Source organism: Panthera uncia, chromosome D4, assembly GCF_023721935.1.
Source record: "Panthera uncia isolate 11264 chromosome D4, Puncia_PCG_1.0, whole genome shotgun sequence".
Taxonomy (NCBI): Eukaryota; Metazoa; Chordata; class Mammalia; order Carnivora; family Felidae; genus Panthera; species Panthera uncia.
Window position 1 is genome coordinate 42,998,488 of NC_064807.1, and position 27,742 is coordinate 43,026,229.

The following is a 27,742-nucleotide window of genomic DNA, read 5'->3' on the forward strand; positions in this document are numbered from 1 at the left end:
AGCAAGGTTGGTTTCTCCCAGGGCCTCCCTCCTTGGCTTGCAGTTGGCCTTTTCTCTGTGTACATGTGCATCCCCCTGGCGTCTTTTTCTCTGCTTATGAGGACACCAGTTATGTTGGATTAGGTTCCCACCCTATGACCTCATTTAACCTTAATTACCTCTTTAAACACCCTGTCTTCAGGGGCACCTGGGTGGCTTGGTCGGTTAAGCGTCCAAATTCGGCTCAGGTCATGATCTCACGGTCCATGGGTTCGAGCCCCACGTTGGGCTCTGTGCTGACAGCTCAGAGCCTGGAGCCTGTTTCAGATTCTGTGTCTCCCTCTCTCTCTGCTCCTCCCCTGTTCATGCTCTGTCTCTCTCTGTCTCAAAAATAAATAAACGTTAAAAAAAAAAAAAAAAAAAAGACCCTATCTTCAAATATAGCCACATTGGGGGTTAGAGCTTCAAACATATGAATTTTGAGGAGATATAATTCAGTTCCTAACACAAATATGAAAAAATGCTCAAGCTCTTTATTTAATGAAATATCAAGTTCTTTTGTTAAAAAAGGAAAAATACAAACTTAGTTACATCAGGATGGCAAAAGATCTTAATAATTAAAATCCAGTCTTTTTGAGGATATGAAGGAAAAGAACACTTTGATATATACTTCTGGAGAACAATGTGGACTATATTATCCATATTTAATATGTGGATATCCTTAAACTCAGCAATCACAGTAAGACAGCTCTGTTCTATAGAAAGCATATGCAAAGCTTTCTGTACAGTGATGCTTACTGTATGAATATTTGTTTTAAAAACTTCACATAAATACCTAACAGGAGAATTGAGATAAATCCATACTATGAAATGTTGGCAGCCAAGAAAAAGGGTCATTTGCATACAGGTGTCTGAAAGGATGGATGCCCATCATATATTGAGTGAAAAAGGGCAGGTTTCAGAACACTATATGATCTTCTTTCTTTTTTTTCTTTAGAAAAATCAACCCCAAAATATATATCTGTGTTTTGAATATATGCAAATAAAAAGGTCTAAAACTACTAACAGTGGCTCCTTGGAAGAGAAAGGGAACAGTTCACTTTTAATCTTTTATTAGATTGTCCTTTTCAAAAACTCTATTAATATTTTGCTATTTGGATTGCTTCCCTTGAAAATGCTAGTCATAAAATTATAGTTAAGTACATTATAAGCTGTTTTTGTCATTTTTGTTGTTGTGGTTTCAGTTCAGATATTTTTATGTTTTTTTTTAAATAGCCAAGTAGCCTTGAAATTTCATGTTAGAAAATGATAGTGTTGCTATTTCTTTAGTTATTTCCCACCTCTCTTGAAATGCACAAGTGTTTCAAAATATTCTATAATTTATGATGAGAATAAAATTTAGCATTTTCAAGAATGGCCTTATTTCTCAAGAATGCCTTGATTGGCTGCTTTAAATGAAGAATTGGCATGTAAATGACATTAAAAGAGAACAATTAAGTGGGTGATGACTTTTATTTTTTTTTTAATTTTTTTTAAACATTTATTTATTTTTGAGACAGAGAGAGAGCGAGCACATGAACAGGGGAGAGTCAGAGAAAGAGGGGGACACAGAATCTGAAACAGGCTCCAGGTTCTGAGCTGTCAGCACAGAGCCTGACGCGGGGCTCGAACCAACAGACAGCGAGATCATGACCTGAGCCGAAGTCGGACACTTAACTGACTGAGCCACCCAGGCGCCCCAAAGTGGGTGATGACTTTTAGAATGGTACAACTTCTCAATGACTTCTGGAAGAGGATTTTCAGAGACCCGCTTCCTAGCAAAACAACCATAATTGGTGAAAATTATTAAAGAAAAAGGAGGGAAGGTGGCAGAGTAGACGGATCTTGAGTTTACTTTGTCCCACAGACAAATTGAAGCAACAGCTACATCTGTTGAACTAATTGAAAATGACCTGGAGACTGGTGAAACAGATCTTCCAAAGCTAGTTGTAGAGAGAAGTCCATATCAAAAAGGGGCAGCAGGGCAGTCGGGAACCATACTTCCAGTACAACTAACTACAAGTGGGAGGAGCATCATAAGCATGGGGGAGGAAGGAGGGGATCAGACCCCATACTAGGTACCTGCACTGAGAAGCAAAGTCCCCATAACTTCTGGCTTTGAAAATCAGCAGCACTTAACTCCAGGAGAGCCAGAGGATGATAGGAAGCTGAGTCCCCACCTTTAAAGAGCCAGCATGCTAAGTAACTTGCTGGGGACACAGCAAAGCAGCAGCAGTTTGAAAAGTGCCTGGGGTATATGTGAAGGAGATTTGTTGACTAATTTTAGGACATGTACCAAAGGGGCAGAGATCTATAGACTTCTCTGGGAACAAAAGTGCTGGCAGGCACTGTTTTTCTTCTCCTCCCCTAGCCTAGATAGCTGGACACTTGGGGGAGCCAATATTAACACTCTCCATGTACCCCATGGTAGTCACAAATCAAACACCTATAATATAAAAAAAAAAATAAAGAGAAAGGAATCTAAGCATAAAAACTAAAGAAAACCCTCAAACCACAAGGAAGAGAGCCAGAAAAGAAGAAAGGAATAGAGAATTATGAAAACAACCAGAAAACAATTAAAATGGCAGTAAGTACATACCTGTCAATAATGACTTTAAATGTAAATGGACTAAACGCCCTAATCAAAAGGAGAGGATGACAGAATGGATTTAAAAAAAAAAAAAAAGAGAGACCCATCTCTTTGCTGCCTACAAGAGACTTATTTTAGACCTAAAGATAAACAGAGAATGAAAGTGAAGGGCTGGAAAAAGATATGTGTGCAAATGGAAACAAACAAAACAAACAAAAGCAAATAGGGTAGCAATACTTATGTTAGACAAAAAAATAATACTCTGGTTTCTCTTCAGATTGTATAAATCTTTCGCCTTTTACCTCTATCAGACAGAAAATAGACATTAAAAGAGTGTGGAAAGAGACAAAGAAAGGCATTATATAATGATAAAGGGATCAATCCAACAATAGGCTAAAACAGACCTAAAGAATAGTCTAAGACCTAAAGAATAGTCTTTCCAACAAATGGTGCTGGGACCACTGGGGCAACATGCAAAACAAAAAAAAAAAAGGCAAAGATGGATCACTTCCTCAAATTATACATAAAAATGAACTCAAAATGGATTATAGATCTAAATGTAAGAGCTAAAACTGTAGAAGTCTTAGAATAGGAGTAAATATTCATGACCTTGTAGAACACAGGCCTTTTTAGATATACCACCACCAAAAGCACAAGTGAGAAAAGGGAAAGTAGATTAAGTAGACAATTAAAATCAAAAACTTCTGTGCTGAAAAATAAACCATCAAAAATGTCAACCCATGGACTAGGGGAAAGATATGTACAAATAATACACCTTAAAAAGGATTTAAAGTCAAAACATACAAAGAACTCTTACAACTCAACAATAAAAAACAACCCACTTTAAAACTGGGCAAAGGATCTGTCTTAGTCCATTCTGGCTACTGTAACAAAATACCAAAGACTGGGTGGCTTATAAACAATAGAAATGTATTTCTCACAGTTCTGTGGGTCCAAGATCAGGGTGCCAACACAGTTCAGGGCCCTCTTCCAGGTTGCAGATTTCTCATTAGATCCTTTCATATGAGGGAAGTCTGGTACCGCCCCCCCCACTAAATTTTATAGGCACTAATCCAGTCATGAGGGCTCTGCCCTCATGACCTAATTGCCTCCCAAAGGCCTGACCTCCTAATGCCATTACATTTGATATGAGGTCTTTCAACATAAGAATTTTGGGGAGACACATTCAGACCATAGTAGGATCTGAATAGACAGTTCTTCAGAGATGTTATACAAATGGCCAAAAGCAAATGAAAAGATGTTAGATATCATTAGACCTCAAGGACATGCAAACCAAAACCACAAAGAGAGACACTTCCCACTCAGTAGGTAGGCCATAATCTAAAGGATCAGACACTAACAAGTGTTGGTGTTAGTGAGGATATAGAGAAATTGGAACCCTTATACACTGCTGAGTGGAATAAAGAATAGTGGAGCTACTTTGGAAAACAGTTTCGCAGGTCCTCAAAATAGTAGAGTATTCATAAGACACAGCAGTTGCACTCTTGAGTATATACCAAGAAATGAAAACATACCTATGTATAAAAATTTGTGCACTGTGCTTAGCATTTTCTTAATAGCCAAATAATGGAAACCACCTAAATGTCCATCCACTGATAAATGGATAAAATATGGCCTATCCATACAGTGGAATATTATTTAAAAATAAAAGTATTATTTTTAGGGCTGAGGGGTTTGGGAGATAGAGGAGGGACTGCTAATAGGAGATTTCTTTGGGGATGATAATATGATGATTGTACAGCTTAATGTACTGAAAACCACTGAATTGTACACTTTAAATGGGTGTATTGAATGGTTTGGGAATTATATCTCGAAGTGTTAATTAAACTAAATGAGAAACAGTGAAGTTGCAGATTATATTTGGGTTAGGTTCTAAAATCACAGCATAGGGGCGCCTGGGTGGCGCAGTCGGTTAAGCGTCCGACTTCAGCCAGGTCACGATCTCGCGGTCCGTGAGTTCGAGCCCCGCGTCAGGCTCTGGGCTGATGGCTCGGAGCCTGGAGCCTGTTTCCGATTCTGTGTCTCCCTCTCTCTCTGCCCCTCCCCCGTTCATGCTCTGTCTCTCTCTGTCCCAAAAATAAATAAAAAACGTTGAAAAAAAAAAATTTAAAAAAAAAAATAAAAAATAAAATAAAAAATAAAAAAAAAAATAAAATAAAATCACAGCATAGCATAAAAATCAAATATATTCAAAGGTCATCATGTGGCAGGTAGAAGAGCTAGAATCAAAGCCCGTAAGAGCCAGTATTTCCCCTTGTAATAGAGAGCTTTGCTGTTTCTTTGTTTGAACACAAATGAAGTACTACTAGTTACCTTTACTAAGGGGCTGTGTTGTACGAAAAATACAACAGCTGGTTTTATGATGGATTCTCAATGAGACTGACTAGGGAGCTACTGGATACATATTCCCATCTCAACTCACATGGGTATAAATAAAATTGTACGGCTGCTGGAATTACCTGCGGTATTAGTTTTCCTTTTATTCTGGGCCAAGCACACTTCATTGATTTTGTATACTTTGAATGTCAGCATGATTCAATTCCAGTACAGTACTGAAGCACTTTCATAATCTATGAAATCTGTATAAATGTTTGTTCTTAATAATTCTAGAATTGCCTTTGTATCAATTAGGATTATACTCGGCTATATTTAATGGCAAATAACAGAAGTTTAAACAGGTAAAGATTATTCTCTCCCATAGAGAAGTTATGAAGTGGACACTCCAGGACTGATAGGCAACTCCTCTGTCATCAGGGACCCAGGCTCCTTGTGTTGTGTCTTACTTGTGTCTTGCGTTTCCATCAGTTAAGTTTGCTCTATGGTTATAAGATTGCTGCTGGAGTACAAACTATCACATCCCAGCCTGAAGCAGGAACCCCTGTGTTCAGAGAAAAGGCAAAGGGACAAGCCTTTCCTATCTGAAGAAAGCAGGAAAAACATTTTGTAGCTGGTCACATTGACACAGAAGTTTACTCTTAAGGGGGAGGCGGTGTTGAATAGAAAACTAGAAAATGCTACAGTTCTGGAAAAAAAGTCTTTTAAAAGTAATTATTCTTACTTCCTGTGTTCTTCTTATTAGATTCTGAAAAGAAATTGTCTCTCCTGTCAGAGGAACAAGAAGCAACAAGCACTTTAGTAGAAACCATCAGGCAGAGTATTCAACATAATGATGTTCTGAAACCCATCAACCTACTTTCACAGCTAATAAAGCCAGACATGAAAAGACAAAGGTAATAATCATTTTTGCTTCTTGCCACTCAATTTCATGTTTAAGTATTATTTAAAACATATCTCTAATTGTAAAAGAAGCATACCTGTTTTGAAAAGTGCTACCCAGAGTTTCCTTTCATACCTGAGCAAACCTAACAAAAGTTCTGGTATAGAGGAATAGATTAAATTTTAGGAGGTGATTCATGAATGTCTAAACTGTACTGCGTCTTTGGGAACCACTGCTGTTATTCACTGGAAAGCTTCGATGAATTTGTTAACAGTGATGTTATTATACATGTATACTGCTTGTTCAGGCCCTGTCAACCTGCGCATCTTATATTTTATTTTCTTGTGGGATAGTTAAAAAAAAAACAAAAACCTATTTAGGAATAGAAACAATTTAGGAACGTGATGGAAACAGTGAATTAAAAAGGATAAGGGGCTTTCCTGCTTCTGCTAACATGCTTAGATCAGTACTCACTCTAGCCTCTACATAAGTAAATTTTGCAGTGGAAACTTCAGAAAAGTGGCATCATAAATTCTACCAATCATTAACAGTTTCCAGGTACTCTACAAGTTTCTTTGGTTGTGGCATCTTTGAAGATAACTTCAGAAGTGATAGAGCATGAATTGATTATGAAAATGATGGGTCCTTTTGTAATCTCAACAGGTGAGATAGAGATGACCTTCACAGTCTAAAGAGCAGCTAGTTTCAAGCATCTGTAGTTTAAGGGCAGGGAAGGAAAATTAGAAATGACAGGTTATGGCTTCTGAACCTTTTAAACAAAGCTATATGATGAAGCTTTATCAGAGTCAACATTACTCTGCAATTTTTTTCTATGTTAAAATATTCAGGAATCACTTCATTTCTTAAGCTTTCCTTCATTTTTAAGGTTTGGCTTTTGACAGTATTATGTTCACAGACCAAATAAATATGGTTCATCCTTTATTGGTAGGTTAAATAGTAAAGAGACCACACCACCTTTCACACTGTGTCCAAGGGTTTTGGACCCCGAACTTACTTAAAAATTAACATTACTTTGTCAAGTGGCAAAAGATGAGAGAAGACCCTGCTTTTGCAAATTTTAATTGGAAAGTAGAGTTAAATTGACCCCTTGAATGACCCCCCCCCCCATGGAATTGATAATCTGTGTATAATTTTGGACTACCCCAAAACTTAATAGCCTACTCTTGACCAGACACCTTACCTATAGCGTAAACAGTTAACACATTTTGTATGTTGTATTATATACTGTGTTTCTACAATAAAGTTACTAAAGAAAATGTTACTAAAAAATTATAAGGAAAATACCTTTATAGGACTCTGCTGTATTGAAAAGCAAAACAAAAACAGTGTGGGGGTGCCTGAGTGGCTCAGTCTGTTAAGTATCTGACTTCAGCTCAGGTTGTGATCTCACAGTTCACAAGTTTGAGCCCCATATCCAGCTCTGTGCTGACAGCTCAGAGCCTGGAGCCTGCTTTGTTTGGATTTTGTCTCCCCCTCTCTCTCTCCCTCAAAAATAAACATTAAAAAAAAAAAGTGTAGGTGGACCCATGGAACTCAAACCCATATTGTTCAAGGGTGAAACTGTGTATTGTTAAAATGTTAATAATGAAGGTAAGCCATTTAAAAGTTTTTGGTGTGAAGCCTTATGCCCATAACTTTTTAATTTGAAATAGAAATTCAGTGTTGCAAAGGGTGACATAACTGTGGAGTGATATCAAAACCAGTGGATACATTGCTGTTAACTATAGAGCTTGGGGAGCCTGGGTGGCTCAGTTGGTTGGGCGTCCGACTTCGGCTCAGGTCACGATCTCACGGTCCGCGGGTTCGAGCCCCGCGTCGGGCTCTGGGCTGATGGCTCAGAGCCTGGAGCCTGCTTCCGATTCTGTGTTTCCCTCTCTCTCTGCCCCTCCCCCGTTCATGCTGTGTCTCTCTCTGTCTGAAAAATAAACGTTAAAAAAAAAAAACCAAAAACTATAGAGCTTAATCATTGCTCACCATTTTAAAAAACCGCCATGAGGGGCGCCTGGGTGGCTTGGTCGGTTAAGCGTCCGACTTCGGCTCAGGTCATGATCTCATGGTCCGTGAGTTCGAGCCCCGCATCGGGCTCTGTGCTGACAGTTCAGAGCCTGGAGCCTGTTTCAGATTCTGTCTCCCTCTCTCTCTGCCCCTCCCCTGTTCATGCTCTGTCTCTCTCTGTCTCAAAAATAAATAAACGTTAAAAAAAAAAAAAAAAATTTAAAAAACTGCCGTGTGTTTTTATGTTCTTTGCCCATTAACTTTAAAAATACTTGTTTTATAGGAGTTTATACCGAGAAATCCTCTTCTTATCATTAGTGTCTCTTGGAAGAGAGAATATTGATATTGGTAAGTTGGTTAATGATTACTAAAGCGGGTTTTTTCATTCTCTTAATTTACACAATTGCAATTGGTATGGGTAAATACTCCTCTAAGTTTTGAAAAGATTTCTACTTTTAAATATGCAGTTTATATATGTACTTGACTTTACTTGACTACCATTTTTCTATTTATGGCTTTTGTTTCACAAATTACAACTCCATTTTTGAAAATGTCTTTCAGAGGCTTTTGACAATGAATATGGACTTGCATACAATAATTTGTCTTCAGAGATTCTTGAGAAGTTACAGAAAATTGATGCTCCGCCAAGTATCAGTGTGGAATGGTGCAGGAAGTGTTTTGGAGCGCCTCTCATTTAAGTAAGAGGTTCACTAGATTTTTTGATGCACGAAGCTTGAGGGTAAATAGATTCAGTTGGCAAACATGTAAGGTTTGTTCCAAATGCTAACGATTGATGAAAGTGAAATGAAGTTAACTCTTGGGACAGTATATAATGAAATGTAGCTCATACTGAATCCTCTTGCAACATAAAAATGCTGTTAAAATGTCCCAGGGTTCATGTCTGAAGGTTTGCAACTTCTAAATGGTTTTATCTGCCTCCGCTTGAAAACTGTTTTTTGGATTTCTCAGTGTATGTAGGTTGATGAGAAATATTAATTCTTGGCATTTTGTTTATATTTGAAGCTATTGGGTTTGGGGCATAGTGGTTTAATGTAAACTTGCCTAACCCCCAAACAAATGAAATCTCAATTATAAGAGCAACTATTTGTGTATGTGTGTATATGTGTGGCTGTGTAGGTATTTGTATGTACAGCCATATTATATTTATTAAAATTCTTAGACTGCATGTTGCAATACAGTTCTCTGAAAGGGGTCTGCAGCTATTAAATGACTACTACTAAACTCCTCTGTAGTCATTAATCAAAATTACCTTAAAGTCTGATGACAACCGCCTTGCCTCTTATTTCTTCATCCATATTATGTATTTTCTTCCTTAATGGATTATCTTGAATATCCACATTACTTTTCATCCTCTTCCCAATACCATTAATTTGCAACAGCTTTAAGATTGGAATAAATGAGCCAATCATGTAGTTTAAATGAAATTAAATCAGCCTCATAATTTACAAAATTGGAATAGGTTTAAAATGTTCCTCTTTATTCTTTGGACCTGAAATTGTTCAGGTACATGAATTGTTGCTATTGGTCACTTTTAAAAACCTGTGGGATAAACTTGCACTGCACACAGAAATTTTATTCTTGTATAATAGATTTCTATGCTTATTATTTGTGCATTTGTAAATAGTTTTTTTTAGGATTGATCAATAAGTCTTAAAACATTAAAGCTTATTAGGCTTGTTGCCAGTAGGTTCAAGAAAATCATGACCTCACATGCCTGACATTTATCATGCCTTTCATTAAAAATGTCCCTTAGGAATAGTAATGTTTGCCTTAACTCTGCATGGTTGAAAAAGCCAATGGTTGATATGTGTGCTTTTATAGTAATTATGCGGATGACTAGATCAACTGATTAAAAAAAAATTATTTCCATTACAAATCTCCCACCTGGTGTAATCTTTAAGAACTTGTTACTATACCAGTCTTCCAACATTTCAGGGTTAATCTGACCTATGCAGATTTCATTTCAATTTATTGTGAAAGTGCTAAGTGAAAGAACTTGTCAGAAATTATGCACAACTCTCATTACCTTAAAGTGGATTGTTTGCACTGTCTCAGAGTATGTATTTTTGCAATTTAACACTGCCCCATCAAGTTTGGAATTACCTTGCAAATAAAAACCCCAGGTTGAATAAAATGAAAAATTCTTAAGCTTGCTGTGCTGTTCCGTCACATCTTCAAAGCTCCTGAAATGTGGACAATTCTAACCCTTTTGACTTTTAGAATCCAGTACTGTTTAAGCCTTAACTTGAACTAAATTACCCCCAAAGCACTTACTAAGAAGTGTAATGAACATCTCCTTACACATTTAAGATTTGGCCATATTTGTACCAAAGTATGCATTTTCTAGTAACTTTCTGTAACATTCTAAATGACTCATCCATTTTACATTGGAAACCTTAGCCTGCTGCTGTCAAGAAATAGGGATCAATTTATTAAAAGCACATAAAGGCCTTTTCTAGCACCTACCATAGAAAGTGGACCACTACAAACTGCAAAGGAAAACCAAACAGCCAGATATACTATTATCCATAGATTTAGAGATGTTTACAATGAGTTGTAGCAATGTATAAAACTTAAAAGCCTGAGAACTTCTGCAAATAATCTTTCAAATTAGTGCAGATTGTTTTTTAACATTACCTAAATGCTAAACCTTTAACATATGGAGTGGACAGTCTGATACAACTTTAGCTGCATTTTGTAGGTTAATTATAGCAACCCGCTTTGTTAGGGTTAACTGTGTTCAGTAAGCAGAATATAAGCATAAGTCTCTTAATATTGGGATATTCAATTGTTGCTCTTTTCATTTTTGGTGCAAACTAGAAATGCAGGATACATTCTTAATGTTGAAATATTCTCCAACATCCTCTTTTAAAAAGTAGTTCTCAATCTTAAATCTGCTGGGATTAATGAGCTGGAATAGTCTAACCCAAGTATTATCTGTCCACTTTAGTGACTGTACTCAATATGAGAAAGCAGGGTGATGGTTCTCATGTTTCATACATTGGAATCAACCAAGTACTGGTTAATACAAACTCTGGGCTGTATACCAGACTTGACTTCTGGCCTTTATGTGACCCCCCCTATGACTGCAGTGTTACTCCTTTTTGGTTTGGGTCATTTTAAAATGCTTCATTTCCCTTTTCTGCCTTTTTAGTTTGACTTCAATTTACAAAATATCAATTGCCAATCAAGACTTCCCCTTTTATGTAACATTTTAGTACCTTGTATGAAGAGCAATGGGGATCTCACTTTTGCCTAAGAATCTTCTATCTGGTCCAGTCTAGGGGGTGGCATTACTGGTATTAGCCTGAAACTTGCAAGTAATGTAGAATCTCGGGCCCCAAACTTCTGAATCACTGCACATTTTGTGAAGCACTGCTCCTCTGTTAAAAGCAGTTTGAAAATTTTACTTACCTGTGGTTAAAAAAAATGTATAATCCAGCAAATAAGGAACTCCTGTTCTTCACCCTTAAAGCCTAACGTGCCTTTTAATGATCCTTCTAGTCTGTAAAAGGTTGGTTCTAACTGCAATTACTACAGAAACTAGACAGGCTACATTAGAAAAAGCATGCTTTCTCTTTGTGCATCTTTCATTGATGCAAGGAGTGTTTCTTAAGGCACACTGAAACCATAAAAAGGATGAATATAACAATTCACTAGAGGTGAAAAGCTTTTTGTTAATACAACTTGCACTGGTTTTAAAAGCTTTGTGAACTGTTTCAAAATGGTATCCGTTAACTATGCTTTTAACAAGGTATCTTTTTTTTACTTACGTATGACAAATGTCCATCTTCATAAGGGCACTTTTCATGTATTATGTATAGATCTTTAAAACTGTATTCTTCAAAATAAAGTATACAAAAGATTAGTAGTCTGTCCTTTATTTCCCCCAAGTTGTTCCATGACGCACTGAAAAAGCAGTGGACATTCTGCTCAGAATCCTTTCCTGAGCTATCCACCCATTCCCCCCAGAACCCTGTCCTGGCCATCTCTACCACTGTCCCAGTGTGGTCTCAGCCTCTCCACTTGAAGGGATCTCCTGCACACTTCCTTTTCTGTGACCAGAATTTGTTTCTTATGAATGAAGAAAATCAATAAAGGTAGTTTGACGTCTGATCTTATTTATTTGTTCCTCTTACAACAATCTCATTTTTGACTGGACTCAGACTTTGAGGTAGAAGCTCTCAGAGAAGACAGCCTCCGTCTCTTGGCAATCTGTTCCTGGCGCTTTTCTTTGGCCTCCTAAACAAAACAAAAAAGCAGTTATAGCTTGTCTGAATTAAAAATGTAAATCCAAAATAAGGCCTGACTTTTTCTACCAGGTATCTTGACTTACCTTCATTCTCTTGGCCAAAAGCTTAGCGTATTCTGCAGCCTCTTCCTTGTTTTTCTTCGTGCGCTGCTTCTTCAAAGCAATGCGCCGACGTTTGTGTTGGAGGACACGTGGAGTAACAAGACGCTGTATCTTGGGTGCTTTGGTTCGAGGTTTCTTACCTGAAAATTCAGACAAGAATTCCATCACTTGTCAAGAATACCCTTGTTCATCAGAATCCACATCTACATTTTAAAAACATTACTAATAGTAATACCTAGGAAAACTTAGCTGTATGAGGCCTTAAGCTGAATCTGAACTATTGTATAATTTAAAACACTACCCTGTCAAACAAAAAGACAAGATGGGCTAAATATTCTCAAAATATAAGTAGCTGATTAAGTCCTTCTGCAAGGTGAACAGACTTTGTCTACTAGATGCCAGGGTTTTCCTGCGTAGTGCATTTAATCCTAAGACAGCCTGTTACACATTAGTACTCTGAATGTCAAGTTCAAGAACATATATAGATTCATGTTACACTGCCTGGAGAAAGCCCTATCCCAAGCTTTTTCCTACTCCATTTTGATTTCCCTTCCACAGTTAGATGGTCTTTGTAAGGTATTCTACATTTGTACTGTAAGACACTGGAGCATTATTTTCAAACCGTATTAACTGTATGTTTAACTCATCTATGAAAACTAAGTACAACTCTTATCTGCACCAATATCCTAACCACACTTTGAAATCCCATTTGTGCTTGAGTCTAGTATTTGCCAAGGCAGATCCTGCCAATCTGGGGAATGAAACCACGCACATTAGAATGTACAACACACTGTGGTTAGAGTATCTTCATTTGTTGTCTGTGAATCCCAAATCCTAATCTGCTTTGGAGCAAAAGCCTTTTCCGATGTAATCATTGGAGTCTGTGGACAACTAGTTCGATTAACAAATAGCTAAGGCAAATATTCTAAAAGGAAATGCTCAATTGTTCAGGTTCTGCTGCTACAAGTCAAACAATCCCTTAATTTTAAAGATGTTAAGAACCTGTATTACAAGCCTGTTAACCAGAACACTGGCTACACTGGCAGTATTTCTGGGGGTGTGGTCATGGGCAACTGCCACGTACCTGCCTTTTCTTTCTAACTGTGAACTTCAGAACAACTTGTTCTTTTATACTATATCCTCTACACTTAAAATAGTACCTGGCACACAGGTGTTCAGATATTTTGGACTGACCCATAAGCACTCACTATATGCCAGGAGCCACATTTTCCCAGATTTGTCAGGAAAACCCAACCAGGACTGACATGCTCTTTATTCCATGTAATGTAAAATACTCCTACACTTTACTACACACATAAACGTTACAGAAAACAGGTGCTACAGACCTCACTGGTAATGGATTATGTTACCTAACAAACTATGTATCTAGTATATACCATCTTAACATATAAAAGCTCCAAAAACCCAAACACCTGGACCTAGTATTTTGAATAAAGTGTTTTTCTTCTAATGGCCACAATTCCTATTGCCACCCACACCTAAGACTGAGAAAAAAAGGACCAGGGGTGCATGGATGGCTCAGCTGGTTAAGTGTCAAGACTCTTAGTTCAGCTCAGGGCATGGTCTCAACAGTTCATGGGATCGCGCCCCAAGTAGGACTCTGCACTGACAGTGCAGAACCTGCTTGGGATTCTCTCTCCCCCTTGCCTGCTTGCACTTGCTTTCAATCAAAAACAACAAACATTTAAAAATTTTGACTTAAAAAGGGGGGGGGGGGTTGGGCAGAAGTTAAAGCAACTTCAGTTGATGAAAGTATAAATTCTTCTATAAACAAACAATAGAAACGCTAACATGTAAAGAAAGCAAAATTATGGGGGGGGGGGGGGGAATGTGAGAGCACGTTCAAACCTAGTCCCAGAATTTTTCATCAATTTTTTTTGACTCCTAACCCCAAAGCCATGAACTTCACACATCTGATAGAAGTCATCTTCAAATAAACTTATACATCAATGACTCAAAGCAAAATTCCAAGTATGCTTCTAGAGAATCATCAGATATGACAAGGATTAATACCAACTGGCTATATTGACCCTCTCCCCCAGTTTTCCTAAAAAACTTAAACCCCAAGCAAATACGTAGTGGGCAGATCTTACTTTCTAGTATGCCCACAACATGCTACAGACAAATGAAATGGAGCAAACTCTAAATTGCAAAACCTCCCCTACCTTCTTTATTTAGGGGCTTTCGCACAACATACTGGCGGACATCATCTTCCTTTGAGAGATTGAAAAGCTTGCGGATTCTGCTAGCTCTCTTGGGTCCCAGGCGACGAGGCACAGTAGTATCAGTGAGTCCAGGAATATCCTTCTCCCCTGAAAGGAAAAAGCGATCAAAGACGTTTTTAATCCCACAACTTTCTTACAAACAAAAATCCTAATTACTCTTTATGCATTGGTAAAGAAACAAGTCCACTGGTCAAACTGTGGACACTGCAAATAAAAAACACTCGGGTAATCAACTTTTAAATCAATGTCAACAAAAACTGAACTCAAGAACACAAAGAAACCTCACCTTTTTTCACAATGACCAAGTTGAGAACACTGAGATTGGCATCCACGATGCAACCCCGAACAGATTTGCGCTTTCTTTCTCCAGTCCTCCGTGGTCGGTAGCAGGAATGCCCCTTACTCAGCAGGAGGCGGACACGGCCATGGGTCAAGACACCCTGCTTCATGGGGAAGCCTTGTTTGTCATTGCCACCACTGATTCGTACCACGTAACCCTGTAACATACAATGACACGTTGCAAAATAAAAGACTAAGGCCCTTATGAAGTATACCCCAAATCCTAGAAGTATGCTAAAACCAATTTGAAACTTGGTTATGAAGTTTTCTTTATTTTCAGTTTGCCAAGATCAATTAGCAAATTCCTATCAATCAAGCCCTCTTTCTAACCTATACATTTTTGTACTAGATGTTAACAGTTCCAGGGAAGGAAAGATTATGTGAAGAAACCACAAGAGAACAAACAAGTGAACCAGAAACAACCCTGTTGGCACTTTTTAAAGATACTCTTTGGAGATTATCAGCTTGCAGGGCAAGAACTTTAGGTATTATTTTCCCATGTGACCTACAAAACCCTGCAAGGTGATAACGCTACCCGAAAAAGGTACACTTGCAAAGAACCAGCTCAAGGTCAGAAGACAGAACCCGGAGTTTGAACCGCACTACATACACCAATTACCAACTACGTTTACTACCTCTTACACAGCTTCAACAATTTAATAGTCAACTTTTACCTTCCATTCTTCCCCTAATGCATCAGCAGCAACTTCTGTGGCCATTCGCTTCTCATAAAAGGTACGAAGTTTGCGTTCATCGTCCACTTCAATGAGTTTCTGGCAGCCAGTAGCTGGGAAAGAGATGTTCAGCTAAGGATTAAGGGGGGGGGGGGAGAGCTTTAGAGAACCGCTGAATTTACAAAGGTAATTCCATTGCCACAAGCCTTTTATGTAACAGACAACGAGCAGAAATGCTGAAATGTGTTCTACTAGCTAAAACGTGTGCATAGAATAACGCGGAAGCACCGCCCTAAAACCCGGGCTAATTTTTCCTCAAGCATCGCGGAATGACCCCGGCGCGAAGGGCCCTCCGTAGCCGTGTAGCCTACCAGAGCAAGGAGCCCGAGTTACGGGCCGCAACTAGGCAGCAGGGTCATTATCTGTCCCGCCGGGCGTGAGGACGCCACCATGGCGCTCCCCGCCCGGCGCGGCTCCAGCTGTAATCGCTCGCCATCCGCTCTCCCAAGAACCCGTGGCCCCAAGAATGGAGAACTTTCTCCCGCCTCAGACTCTCCTCAGCCTACAGCTAGGATTTTGGAAAGCTAGGACTGCGGTAATGCAGCGTCCTGGGGCACGATTCACGTACCCCAAGCCTAGCCCAAAACCCTCCACCGCTTCCTACCTTCATGGTGAGGCTGCCTACCGCCTCCGAAGCGCCACGAAAAAAGAGGCCCGACTTCCGCTTAGCCCACGTCTCATAGGCACTTCTAGTTCTCGCGAGGTTAGAGGACGTCTGGGATAGCGGAAGTGAGCATAGGTGGGCGGCACTTCCGGAGCCGGGTTTAATTAGTGTAGAAGGGTTAGTTCCGCGAGCTGTGTGTGTCATTCTCGCCGTGATGTTTTTTTTGTTCGTTTTTGGTTTTTTGTTTTTTGTTTCTGAAGGTTAGCATGTCCGCTGCTCAGTCTGTCCCGCACCCTCCTGGGCCAGAGCGGGGTCCCAGCTCCGTCTTGGCCACTCTGCATCTGCTGCTACCACAGAAGGAAGGCAGGAGCGGAGTTCAACTCTCTTGGCCTCTCCTGTACCTTAGTGTCCGAAGATTTTTAGTTCCTTTTGGTTCAGAAGCTTGCTTTGCCCTGGTTCCGGCTGTTCACAGCAGGATGACTCGAAAGCCGTGGTTTGATTTTGTGCATGTCCTCTAACCAGTCGCCCTGCAGACATCGTTTTCTTTTAAAAAAAAATTTTTTTTAACGTTTATTTATTTTTGAGACAGAGAGAGACACAGCATGAGCGGGGGAGGGGCCGAGAGAGAGAGAGAGAGAGAGAGAGAGAGGGAGACACAGAATCGGAAGCTGGCTCCAGGCTCCGAGCCATCAGCCCAGAGCCCGACGGGGGGCTCGAACTCGCGGACCGCAAGATCGTGACCTGAGCTGAAGTTGGACGCTCAACTGACTGAGCCACCCAGGCGCCCCCAGACATCGTTTTCTGTCGCAGAATAACACTTTTCCTTTCGCGCAAGCCATTAACCGCAGTTACCCTCAGTCCAGGCTACCATCGGTGCGTCCCAAATAGTCTTCCTGGTTCTCTCTTGCCTGTAGAATCTACAACGCCAAATTCTATCATTCCCTTGCTGGAAATGTGCCATTTACTTTCCACTGCAGTTAAATGCTTTCCCATCTCTTGTCCCTGGCCTCAAACTTCCCACAAATTCCTCTATTGCCATTCGTTAATGCCATGCAGGTCTTTCGGATTAGATGTCACTCCCAAGACAAACCCTTCCTGACCATGCTACCTAAAATAGTACCCCTCTTTTTATCTCTGTTTTTCTTTCTCATACTTAATCATGATACCTAAATGGTATGTTTACGGTCTGTGTCCACTACTAGGTGATAAATGAGGCCAGGGATCCTATCTTAACTTCACTGTGGGACACTTAGGGCACAGCACAGTGCATGGCACATGTAAGTGCTCAGTAAATATTTGTTAAATTAATAACCCCGGCCCTTGTATGTATTAATGTATTGCAGTGTGGTAGCATGGAACCAGCCAGCAGAGGGAGAATAAGTGAATGTGTTATAGTAAATCTTGAATCTGCAGTGATGCAACTCTTAATAGTATAAAAGATGGGAGAAAGATACAGTGCATTTGATAGTGCTCCAGAACATTCCTGGGAAGACAAGCATGGGAACCCAGGTAGTGTAACTCGGAAATCCACACTTGGAATCAGTATCCTGAAGGAAGAAATGTTTATTGCCTATTACATATTTATTCCATATTTATTCTTCGAGAAATAAAAACTCCTGTATTTCAGGTAAACAATAATTTACTTTCCAAGATTATTACATCCCATCTTCCACTTCAGTATCGCAAAGATTTTAGTTTAGGCCTGTTTTACATTCAAAGTTGAAATGTTCTACCAAATCCTGTTTGATCATTTAGTTTTAATGTCTAGAAGGTTTGTGAAATGATGCATTTAAAACCTGTGTAATTTTTTCTGTAATGAGGTGAAAATGGTGTAACAGAATTAATCATTTTTAAGTAAACAATTCATTGACATTTAGTACACTGACAGTGTTACCCATCCACTATTTCCATCTAGTTCCAGGAGGAAACCCTGTACTTATTCAACAGTTGCTCTCCATTCCCCTTCTCTAGCAGCCATGGGCAACCATGATTGTGTTCTGTCTCTATGGATTTAGGTCTTCTGTATATTTCATATAAATGGAATTATATGTCTGGCTTCTAATGTCTCTGAAATTCGTCTATGTTGTAGCATTTATCAATACTTCATTCGTTTTATTAAAGTTTTAAAATTTTATTTTTTTAATTGTTTTTATTTTAGAGGAGAGAGTGCACTGGAGTGGGGAGAGGGGCTGAGGGGAAGGGGGAGAGGGAGAGAGGGAGGGAATCTTAAGCAGGCTCCACGTTCAGCGTGGACCCAGATGCAGGGCTTGATCCCATCACACGGGGATCATGACCTGAGCCGAAATCAAAAGTTGGATGCTCAACAGATTTGTTTATCCATTCATTCATCCACTGATGGACATCTGGGCCGTTTCCAACTTGTAACTTGTGAGTAGTGCTGGTATGTTTGAGTACCCATTTTCAAATTTTTGGGTTACATACCTAAAAGTGGAATCAATGGGTCATATGTTAATTCTGTGTTTAATTCCTGCAAGAACTGCCAAACTGTTTCACAGCTGCTGAGCCATTTTACATTTCCACCAGCAATTTATGAGGGTTCCAATTTCTCCACATCCTAGACAACACTTGTTATTTTGTTATTTTCTTTTTTTTTTTTTTTAATTATAGCCATCCTAGTGGGTGTGAAGTGATACCTCATTGTGGTTTTGATGTGCATTTTCCTAATGAGTAATGATGTTGAGCATCTTTTCACTTACCTGTTGGCCTTTTGTATATCTTCTTTGGAGAATAGAAAACTAAAAAAACAAAATTGGGCAGTACTTGAATAAATTTTTTTAATGTTTCTTTTCAGGGGAGAGAGAGAGAGAGAGAGAGCGAGGGGCAGAGAGAGAGGGAGACACAGAATCAGCACAGAGCCGGTTGCGGGGCTCAAACCCACAAACCATGAGATCATGACCTGAGCTAAAGTTGGATGCTAAACCAACTGAGCCACCCAGGCGTCCCTCCAATTATGTTTCTTAGCTCTAATTGTTTTCATTGAAGTAGTGGTGGTGACTTAACGTGAGGCCAAGAGTGTCTTTCCACTTTCTTGTTAATGTCTTTTGATGTACAATAGTTTTTAATTTTGATGAAGTCCATTTTTTTTCTTTACATTCATGCTTTTGGTGCTGTATCTGAGACAAATCGATTGCCAAATCCAAAGTCATGATGATTTACACTTATATGTTATTAAATAAAATCTTAAAATTTAATCTCTACATCCAGCCTGGGGCTTGAACTCACGACCATGAGATCGAGAGCACCACACTCCCCTGACTGTGCCAGGTAGGCGTCCCTACCCCTACATTTTCTTTCAAGAATTGCATGGCTTGAGTTCTTATATTTAGGCCACTGATCCATTTTGAGTTGATTTGTTAATATTGCATGAGGTAGTGAGTCCAACTTTATTCTTTTGCATGTAGATATCCAGTTGGCCCACCAGCATTTGTTAATGAGACTATTCTTTCCCTCATTGAATGATCTTGGCACCCTTGTTGAAAATCAGTTGGCCATAGATCTATGAGTCTGCACTCTCAATTGTTTTCCATTGGTCTATATGTCAATCCTTATGCTAGTACCATGCTGTTTTGATTTGTGGGAAGTTTCAGAAATCAGAAAGTGTGAGTCCTTGATTTGGTTCTTCTTTTCCAAGATTCTCTTAGCTTTTTGGGATCCTTGTAATTCCATATGAATTGTATGCCACTTATGCAAAATATGCCCTTGGAATTTTGATAGGGATTACATTAAATCTGTAGATCAATTTTATCATCTTTACAACATGGAGTCTTCCAGTTCATGAACACAGAATGTCTTTCCATTTATTTAGGTCTTCTTTAAATTATTTCAGTGATGTTTTGTGGTTTTCAGCTTGCAAGTCTTTTACCTCCTTGATTCATTTTAATCCTATGTATTTTATTCTTTTGGATTGTTTTCTTAATTGCCTTTTCAGATTGTTCATTGCTGGTGTATAGAAACACAACTGATATTTGTGGGTTCATCGTATTTCCTAAAACTGCTGAATTTGTTTATTAGCTTTCTTGTGAATTCTTTGGGATCTTCTATATATATGATCATGTCATCTGTGAATAGAGACAGTTTGACTTCTTTTCAGTTTGAATGCTATTCATTTATCTGTTCATTTATACCTAATTGCTCTGGCAAGACCTTCCAGTACAATGTCAAATAGCAGCATTGAAAGCAGGCACCCTGTGTATGTAATCTTGATTGTCAGTTTTAGAATCACCTGAAAACTTTTGAGGACTAGAAACAGTAGCCAGGATTCCAACTCTATTCTTTTAATTTAATTTTTTTTTAATTTACATCCAAATTAGTTATCATATAGTGCAACAGTGATTTCAGGAGTAGATTCCTTAGTGCCCCTTACCCATTTAGCCCATCCCCCCTCCCACAACCCCTCCAATAACCCTGTTTGTTCTCCATATTTATGAGTCTCTTCTGGTTTTGTCTCCCTCCCTGTTTTTATATTATTTTTATTTCCCTTCCCTTGTGTTCATCTGTTTTGTCTCTTAAAGTCCTCATATGAGTGAAGTCATATTTGTCTTTCTCTAATTTCACTTAGCATAATACCCTCCAGTTCCATCCACATACTTGCAAATGGCAAGATTTCATGCTCTTTGAGTGCCAAGTAATACTCTGTTGTGTATATATACACCACATCTTCTTTATCCATTCATCCATCGATGGACATTTGGGCTCTTTACGTACTTTGGCTATTGTTGATAGTGCTGCTGTAAACATGGGGGTGCATGTGCCCCTTCGAAACAGCACCCCTATATCCCGTGGATAAATACCTAGTAGTGCAATTGTTGGGTCGTAGGGTAGTTCTTTTTCTAATTTTTTGAGGAACCTCCATACTGTTTTCCAGAGCGGCTGCACCAGTTTGCATTCCCACCAACTCTATTTTGTATTTGGTCTTTTTTTCTTCATTAGTAAAGCTGGAATTATAAAAGCTTCTCTTGCAAGTCAGCTGAAAGCTTTGAACTGATAAATGTCTAGTGCCTCTGTCCTTCCTGATGCATAAATGGCTCACACTAACCTTTGCCCTGAAATGTGTCATTGCTCCCCAGAGACTTGGCTGTGTCTACTACATTTAATTGCACTGTCTGGTATATGACAGGCCATCATTCGCATAAATGGCAACTTTTTGTTTTAATACTACATCACAATAATTTTAAGCACATGGTCAGAAACAAATAGCAATCCAAAGTACGCAGAATTGAACTTCATATGATGCTGCTCTTTCAAGTATTTCACTTGCATTAAGAAGCAAATGAATAGGGAACTGCACAGGAAAAAACTGTGACAACTTTTCTCTCTGCCTTGTGGCTGGTAGATTCATTTGGCACCGATTTAAGACTGGTTTTGGTGTTGAAATGCTGAAATAGAAAGGAATGTGAGTCTTAGAATTAAGAAAACATGGTATGTTGTAGTAAAAAGGATGGCGACTATCTCTAGGAAATAACATAGACTGGTTTTCCAGATATATTTTTGAGAAAAGCAAGTTACTTTTTTAATGGAATAAAATGAACACATCTCGATTTGTTAATTGACCACCTAATTAAATCGATTACCAAGTGGCAATAGGGTGGAGGGAACAGTAATGAAAATAGGACATCCTTGTCTGTGGAGGCATGGATTGGCTTGTCTCCTATCAGGTCCCTGGGTGGACTGGATTGCTGTGTGACCATGGCTGGAGGGGCCAGAGCCATGTATAGGGTCCTTTCAAGATCTCCAGGTGACAGATGGGAGTATCTCCTGCCAGGTCCTTGTGCCAGCAGGAGTTGACAGACTGCTGCTGGGATGGGCTAGAGTCCAGTTCCAGGGCTGTTTCAAAATCTGCAGTTTGACCAAGTTTGGCAGGCTTACTTTCAGGGGCTGCTGGATCCCAGCCAAGAGTGTCTTGGAGACAGTTCACTGGCCACCTCGGTGTCTGCAGCCAGGACTGGGATCCGTATGCCTATTACCCAGTGCATGTGTAGGTGTGACTCCTCCCAAGTCCTTTAGCATATGGTGCTGGTGACAGAACCAAAGCCAAATGGGGCTGTAGCCAAGTCCTCAGGGTACAGAGCTGTTTCTGCATCTGTAGCCATGACCACGGTTGGTGAATCAGCAGCCTGGGCACAGGCTTGCCTTCTCACAACAGCTCTCCTTGGTTTTGGACTGCATCAGGGTTTCACAATCTACCTGGATCTCAAAGCTCCCTCAAAGACCCTTTTGTCCCTGGATGGATGCCAGATTATTATGTGTGGGAGGTGGCAGATATGAGCAAGGGATGTCTTGTTTGGCCATCTTGCTAACATTAGTACTTTGAGTATTCCTTTTATAAAGTTTTGACTTCTATGTGAATGTAAATATTTTAAAAAATAAAAGGATTTCTTTTTAAATCACAAAATTTAAGGTAAACAAATTAACTGAATATCAAATTAAAATATAGTCAGATTAAAAATTTCAAGAAACTTGAGGGGCATCTGGGTGGCTCAGTCGGGTAAGCGCCCGACTTCGGCTCAGGTCATGATCTCCTGGTTCAGGAGTTCGAGCCCCACCTCGGGCCCTGTGCTGACAGCTCGGAGCCTGGAGCCTGCTTCCGATTCTGTGTCTCCCTCTCTCTGGCCCTACCCTGTTCACACACTTTCTCTCTCTCTCTCAAAAACAAACATTACAGAAGAAAATTTTAAAAGCTTCAAGAAACTTGAATACAATATTCAGACCATATATTCCTGGTGAGAGATATATTCTAAGGACCAAAAGAAGCACGAAAGATCTTAAATTTTACTTAGTAAGTTCGCTAATGATAGATGTAGTAGTCTCATAACTCTGAAACTATTTTGTATATATTGTAAGACCTAGAGCAATTATATCTATTGATGTCTTGGGAACCAGGGTTTACATTGTGGGATACGTACATGTAGAGAAAACATAGAATCTTGTGGCATTAGCTTTGAATTGGAGGTATCTGTATGTACTCATGTTAAATGTATATATGGTGTGGGGCGCCTGGGTGGCTCAGTTGGTTGGGCAACTGGCTTCGGCTCAGTTAACGATCTCGCAGTCTGTGAGTTCAAGCTCCGCATCGGGCTCTGTGCTGACAGCTCAGAGCCTGGAGCCTGCTTCAGATTCTGTGTCTCCCCCTCTCTCTACCCCTCCCCTGCTCACGCTCTGTGTCTGTCAATAATAAATGTTAAAGAAAAAAAAATTTTTTTTAAATGTATATATGGTGTGTGAAAGAATGGGGAAGGGAAAAGGAAGGAGAAGGGAAAGAAGATATTTGGGGACAACTGGTAAAATTTAAATATGGATAGTATATTAAAATGTATTACTTAAATGTTAAGTTCTAGGTACAGTAGTGATATTGAGGCTATGTGGCAAGGATATCTTTATTAAAAAGTGTGTGCTGAAGTATTCAGAGGTGAAATACCATGGTGTTTGTAATGGAGTTTCAAATGGCTCAGGAAAAAAAAATAATATATACTATTATATATATAGTATGTATACACAGAATAGTATGTAAAAATAGTATATATGGGGGAAGTGGAAACAAATATAGAAAATAATTTAGTGAGGCGTATACAGGTATTCATTATATTCTTCCAATTTTTCTTTGGGTTTGACATTTTTCTTTCTTTTTTTTAAAGTTTTTAATGTTTTATTTATTTCTGAGAGAGCTCAAGCAGGGGCAGGGCAAAGAGAGCAGGAGACAGAAGATCCAAAGCGGCCTCTGTACTGACAGCGGTGAGCTGGATGTGGGGCTCGAACTCACGAACCACGAGATCATGACTGAGCCACCCAGGTGTCCCTGGGTTTGACATCTTTCAGTGCAAACAAAAAGTTAAGAAATGAGGAGATTCAAGAGGTAGAATGGACAGAACTTTATAACTGATAGAAGTGGGAATGGAGGGACAGCTGAGGCAAGAATGGCACATAGATTTCTGGTTTGTCCCCATCACTGAGATGGGGAGCTCTGGAGGAAGGGCAGGCAGAGGCTTCTGCTTTGGACACACTGCGTGTGAAGTTTCTGCGGGGTACCCAGTCCAGTGGGCTGTTGAACATACAGGTTTGGAGGCTGAGTGACCCAGTAAAGAGGTGAGTGTAGAGTTGGGGGCGTATGTTAATTTGCTAGGGCTGTCATAACAAAATGCCACAAACTAGGTGGTTAAATGGCAGAAATTAATTTTCTTACAATTCTGGAGCTAGAAGTCTGAGACAAAGGCGTTGGGAGGATTGGTTTGTTCTGGGGCCTCTCTGCTTGGCTGTAAATGGCCTCCTCTCTGTGTCGTTAGATGGTTCTTCCTTCGTGTGTGCCTGTGTGCTGATCTCCAGTCATATTAAATTATGGCCCATCTGAAAGACCTCATTTTAACTGAATTACCTCATTAAAGACCTTATCTAAAACTAGCCACATTCTGAAGTACCTGGGTTAGGGCTTCAACTTAATAATTTGGGGGAGGGGCACAATTCAGCCCATAACAGAGCCTTCAGGTGGTTCTCAACCAGGAGTAACCTGATGAAACAGAACACTTTTTTATGTTCAATAGCGTTAAGTTCAAGTAATCCCAAGAGCAGTAAGTAAAAGTGAAATTTCCCCTAACTCGCTGGTAAATGAGTTTTTCAAGTGTGTTTGGGAAAAGGGAGATTTTCCAAAGGGAGGCATGAATATGGAAAGGAAGAGAAGTAGTAAGGGAGGAAATGAGTTTATGCATTTAGGTCTCATATTTGGCCCAAGTCAAGGAAGCAGGGGAAAAAAAAATCACGTTAGACACAAATCTGAATTTCAAGGGCAAATTTCTGCTTGTAGAAAGAAGCTAATTTTAAACATGCCCCAGTGTGTTTGGGAAAGGAGGTGAAATCAAAGAAATGAAGCTAGGAAAACTCATTGGCATTATTTCTGTAACTATATCCAGGAGCAAGAATTACAATGGATTCCTCACCCGTTGGGTCAGGGACTAAGGGATGTTTTTGCAGAGTTGTGGCAAATAAGCTCTGGCATATATTTATGAAATGTTTGGTGGTGGGCAGGAAGGAACAGGAATGACAGGAAAAGTACAAGAATAAACCCGTCTTTTTGTTTAATTGTTTGAATCAAATCAACTCTCTATATTAGGGCAATCTTTTTGTCCCATGTGTTTTCATTCCTTAATAGCTATGTGACCTTGGATAACTTACTTGCTCTCTCTGTGCCTTAGTTTCCCCAACTGAAAATGGTGGTAATACCTTCCTCATAGAGTTCTTGTCAGGGTTAAATGAATCAACACGTGAAAAAGTTCAACAGTTCTTGGTGCACAGCAGACTGGCTGTCAATGAATGTCAGCAACCCTCGTCATCCCTACACTGTGTCATCACAGTCATTAGTGACGTCCCACTTATTTTGTTCGTGTCATTCCCGCTGTCAACAAGGCCTTCCTTTCTCCTCTTCATCTGCTTGAAGTTGTGCTGCTTTTGGGTAGTCTTTCCTGAGGATTTGAACCCACATTGACCTGACTACAGGGAGGAGATGCAAGTCTGAACTTGGGGCTGAGATGTTACGGACAGAGTCAGATGGTGGACAGCCATGGGAGGGTTTTCAATAACATCACTCAACACACATGTGCTCAGCACCTACTGTATGTCAGAAATAGGCAAGGTGCAGGAGATACAGAGACGGGAAGGTATGGTACTCCTTTTCAGGGAACTTTTTATCTAATGGAAAAAGAAATACTTAAAAGGCTCAGTAAAATATGGACACCTGGGTGGCTCAGTCGGTTGAGAGTCCATCTTCAGCTCAGGTCACGATGTCGTGGTTTGTGGGTTCAAGCTGTCAGCTCAGAGCCTGGAGCCTGCTTCAGATTCTGTGTCTCCCTCTGTCTGCCCCTCTTCCACTCACACTGTCTCTCTCTCTCTCAAAAAATAAACATTAAAAATTTTATTTTTAAAAAAGGTTAGTAATATAGCAAAAGGCATGATACAATCTAAGTGTCTGGATCATCCCCATCAGCCTGAAAACACGCTGAATGTCCCCTATCTTTAATAAAAAAAAAAAAAAGAATCTCATTTTGACCCTACAGTGCCCTCTGGCTACCGTTTTTTTGCAGAGACCCCAACCCCTCCATATTAGAAAACCATAAATAATTGTGCTATAGATTAAATGTTTGTGTCCTCCTAAAATTCATATGTTGAAATCCCACCCCTCAGAATGATGGGATTGAGAGGTGGAGCCCTTATGAACAGGATCAGTGTTCTTATAAAAGAAGCTCTGAGGAAACTCTTGCCCCATTGGCCAGTGAGGACACAGCAAGAAGGCTACGAGAAAGTGGGCTCTCACCAGACACGGACTCTGTCAGTGCCTGCATCCTGGACCTCCTGGCCTCAAGAACTGTAGGAAATTTCTCTTGTTTATAAGCCTCTTGGTCTATGGTATTTTTGCTATAGCATCTCACACAGACTATATAGATAGATTGCTAAGCTTATTGTTTCCACTTTCTCCCCTCACATCCCTTCTTTGCTAAAAAAAAAAAAAAAAAAAAAAGCTTAAAATTTCAAGAATGATGAAAATGTCTACCGTTTTCTCACCCCACCTTCTAGCTCCACCTCGCATCATCCAGGTATCTCGTATTAGTTTGTTTATACATTCAGATACTGGTTTTTTGGTTGGTACAAATACAGTCTATCTTCCTGTTTAACATAAGTGGCAACACACCATATCTGTCATGCTGCCCCTTTTATTTTCCCCTTAACAACACATCACAGGGAACTTTCTTTTTAAATTTTTTTTAATGTTTATTCATTTTTGAGAGAGACAGAGTGAGTGGGGGAGGGGCAGAGAGAGAGGGAGACCTAGAATCCAAAGCAGGCTCCAGGCTCCAAGCCGTCAGCACAGAGCCCCATGTGAGGCTCGAACCCACCAACTGCGAGATCATGGCCTGAGCCCAAGTCAGATGCTGAACTGACTGAGCCACCCAGGCACCCTGGGAACTTTCTCTTAATACAAAAAGAGCCTCCTCATTGCCTTTCTTCGTCTCCTCCTGACATTTAAGTTGTTCCCAGTTCATTGCTATTACAAAGAAAGCTGCAATTATGTAATGACCCTGCATGTGAGTCATTTCCCATGTCTGGAAGAAAAAGTGTTAAATGACTAGGAGTAGATATGCCTGGTCTAAGTGTATGGCATTTGTAATTTTGATAGCTCCTGCTAAATTTTTCTCCAGAGGGTTGTTGCAGTTCACACACCCACTAACCATTAGGAGAATGCCTGTTCCCCTGAAGTCTTGGCGAGTGTTCTTGCACCTTGTGGACTGCAGGCGGGGAGGAGCTGGGGGGCTCGCTAGAGCACATGCCCTTGCCCCGTCAAGCTCCTAACCCCCTTTTCTCCGAAGGCAACGGGACAACACTGCACAGCCCTCTTCCAACTTCCAATGTTCCATACTCCCTGGCCAAAGGCTCCCTGACTTCTTTTTCCCTCTACCTCCCCGCTTTCCTCCCCAGCTGCCTCTATTTCCCTAAGGAAGGGTTCCCCACTCCCCAACATACTGTAATGATGTGCGAGCGGGCAGGGCAGGTGGCAGAGTTTTCCAAGAAATGACCTCACCCAG

The 27,742-nt window shown here is 40.0% G+C and overlaps 2 protein-coding genes across 2 annotated transcripts in view; one reads left to right on the top strand and one right to left on the bottom strand.

Annotated features, from left to right (window-relative positions):
* Positions 1-11,751, top strand: part of DENND4C (DENN domain containing 4C) — a 127,561-nt gene extending 115,810 nt beyond the window's left edge. Inside the window, exons 31-33 of the mRNA XM_049620074.1 lie at positions 5,709-5,859; positions 8,146-8,210; positions 8,424-11,751. Of these exons, the coding sequence (XP_049476031.1) occupies positions 5,709-5,859; positions 8,146-8,210; positions 8,424-8,560 (353 nt within the window). The 3' untranslated portion in view covers positions 8,561-11,751. The remainder of the gene's footprint in view (positions 1-5,708; positions 5,860-8,145; positions 8,211-8,423) is intronic.
* Positions 11,752-11,984: 233 nt separating this feature from the next.
* On the bottom strand, positions 11,985-16,379 carry RPS6 (ribosomal protein S6). The gene is made up of 6 exons (XM_049619946.1): positions 16,161-16,379; positions 15,497-15,628; positions 14,770-14,980; positions 14,424-14,570; positions 12,220-12,377; positions 11,985-12,125 (listed from the first exon to the last, which is right to left on the bottom strand). The coding sequence occupies exons 1-6, from the start codon at positions 16,362-16,364 to the stop codon at positions 12,030-12,032; spliced, it is 948 nt and encodes a 315-aa protein (XP_049475903.1). The 5' UTR covers positions 16,365-16,379; the 3' UTR covers positions 11,985-12,029.
* Between the last annotated feature and the right edge of the window lie 11,363 nt (positions 16,380-27,742).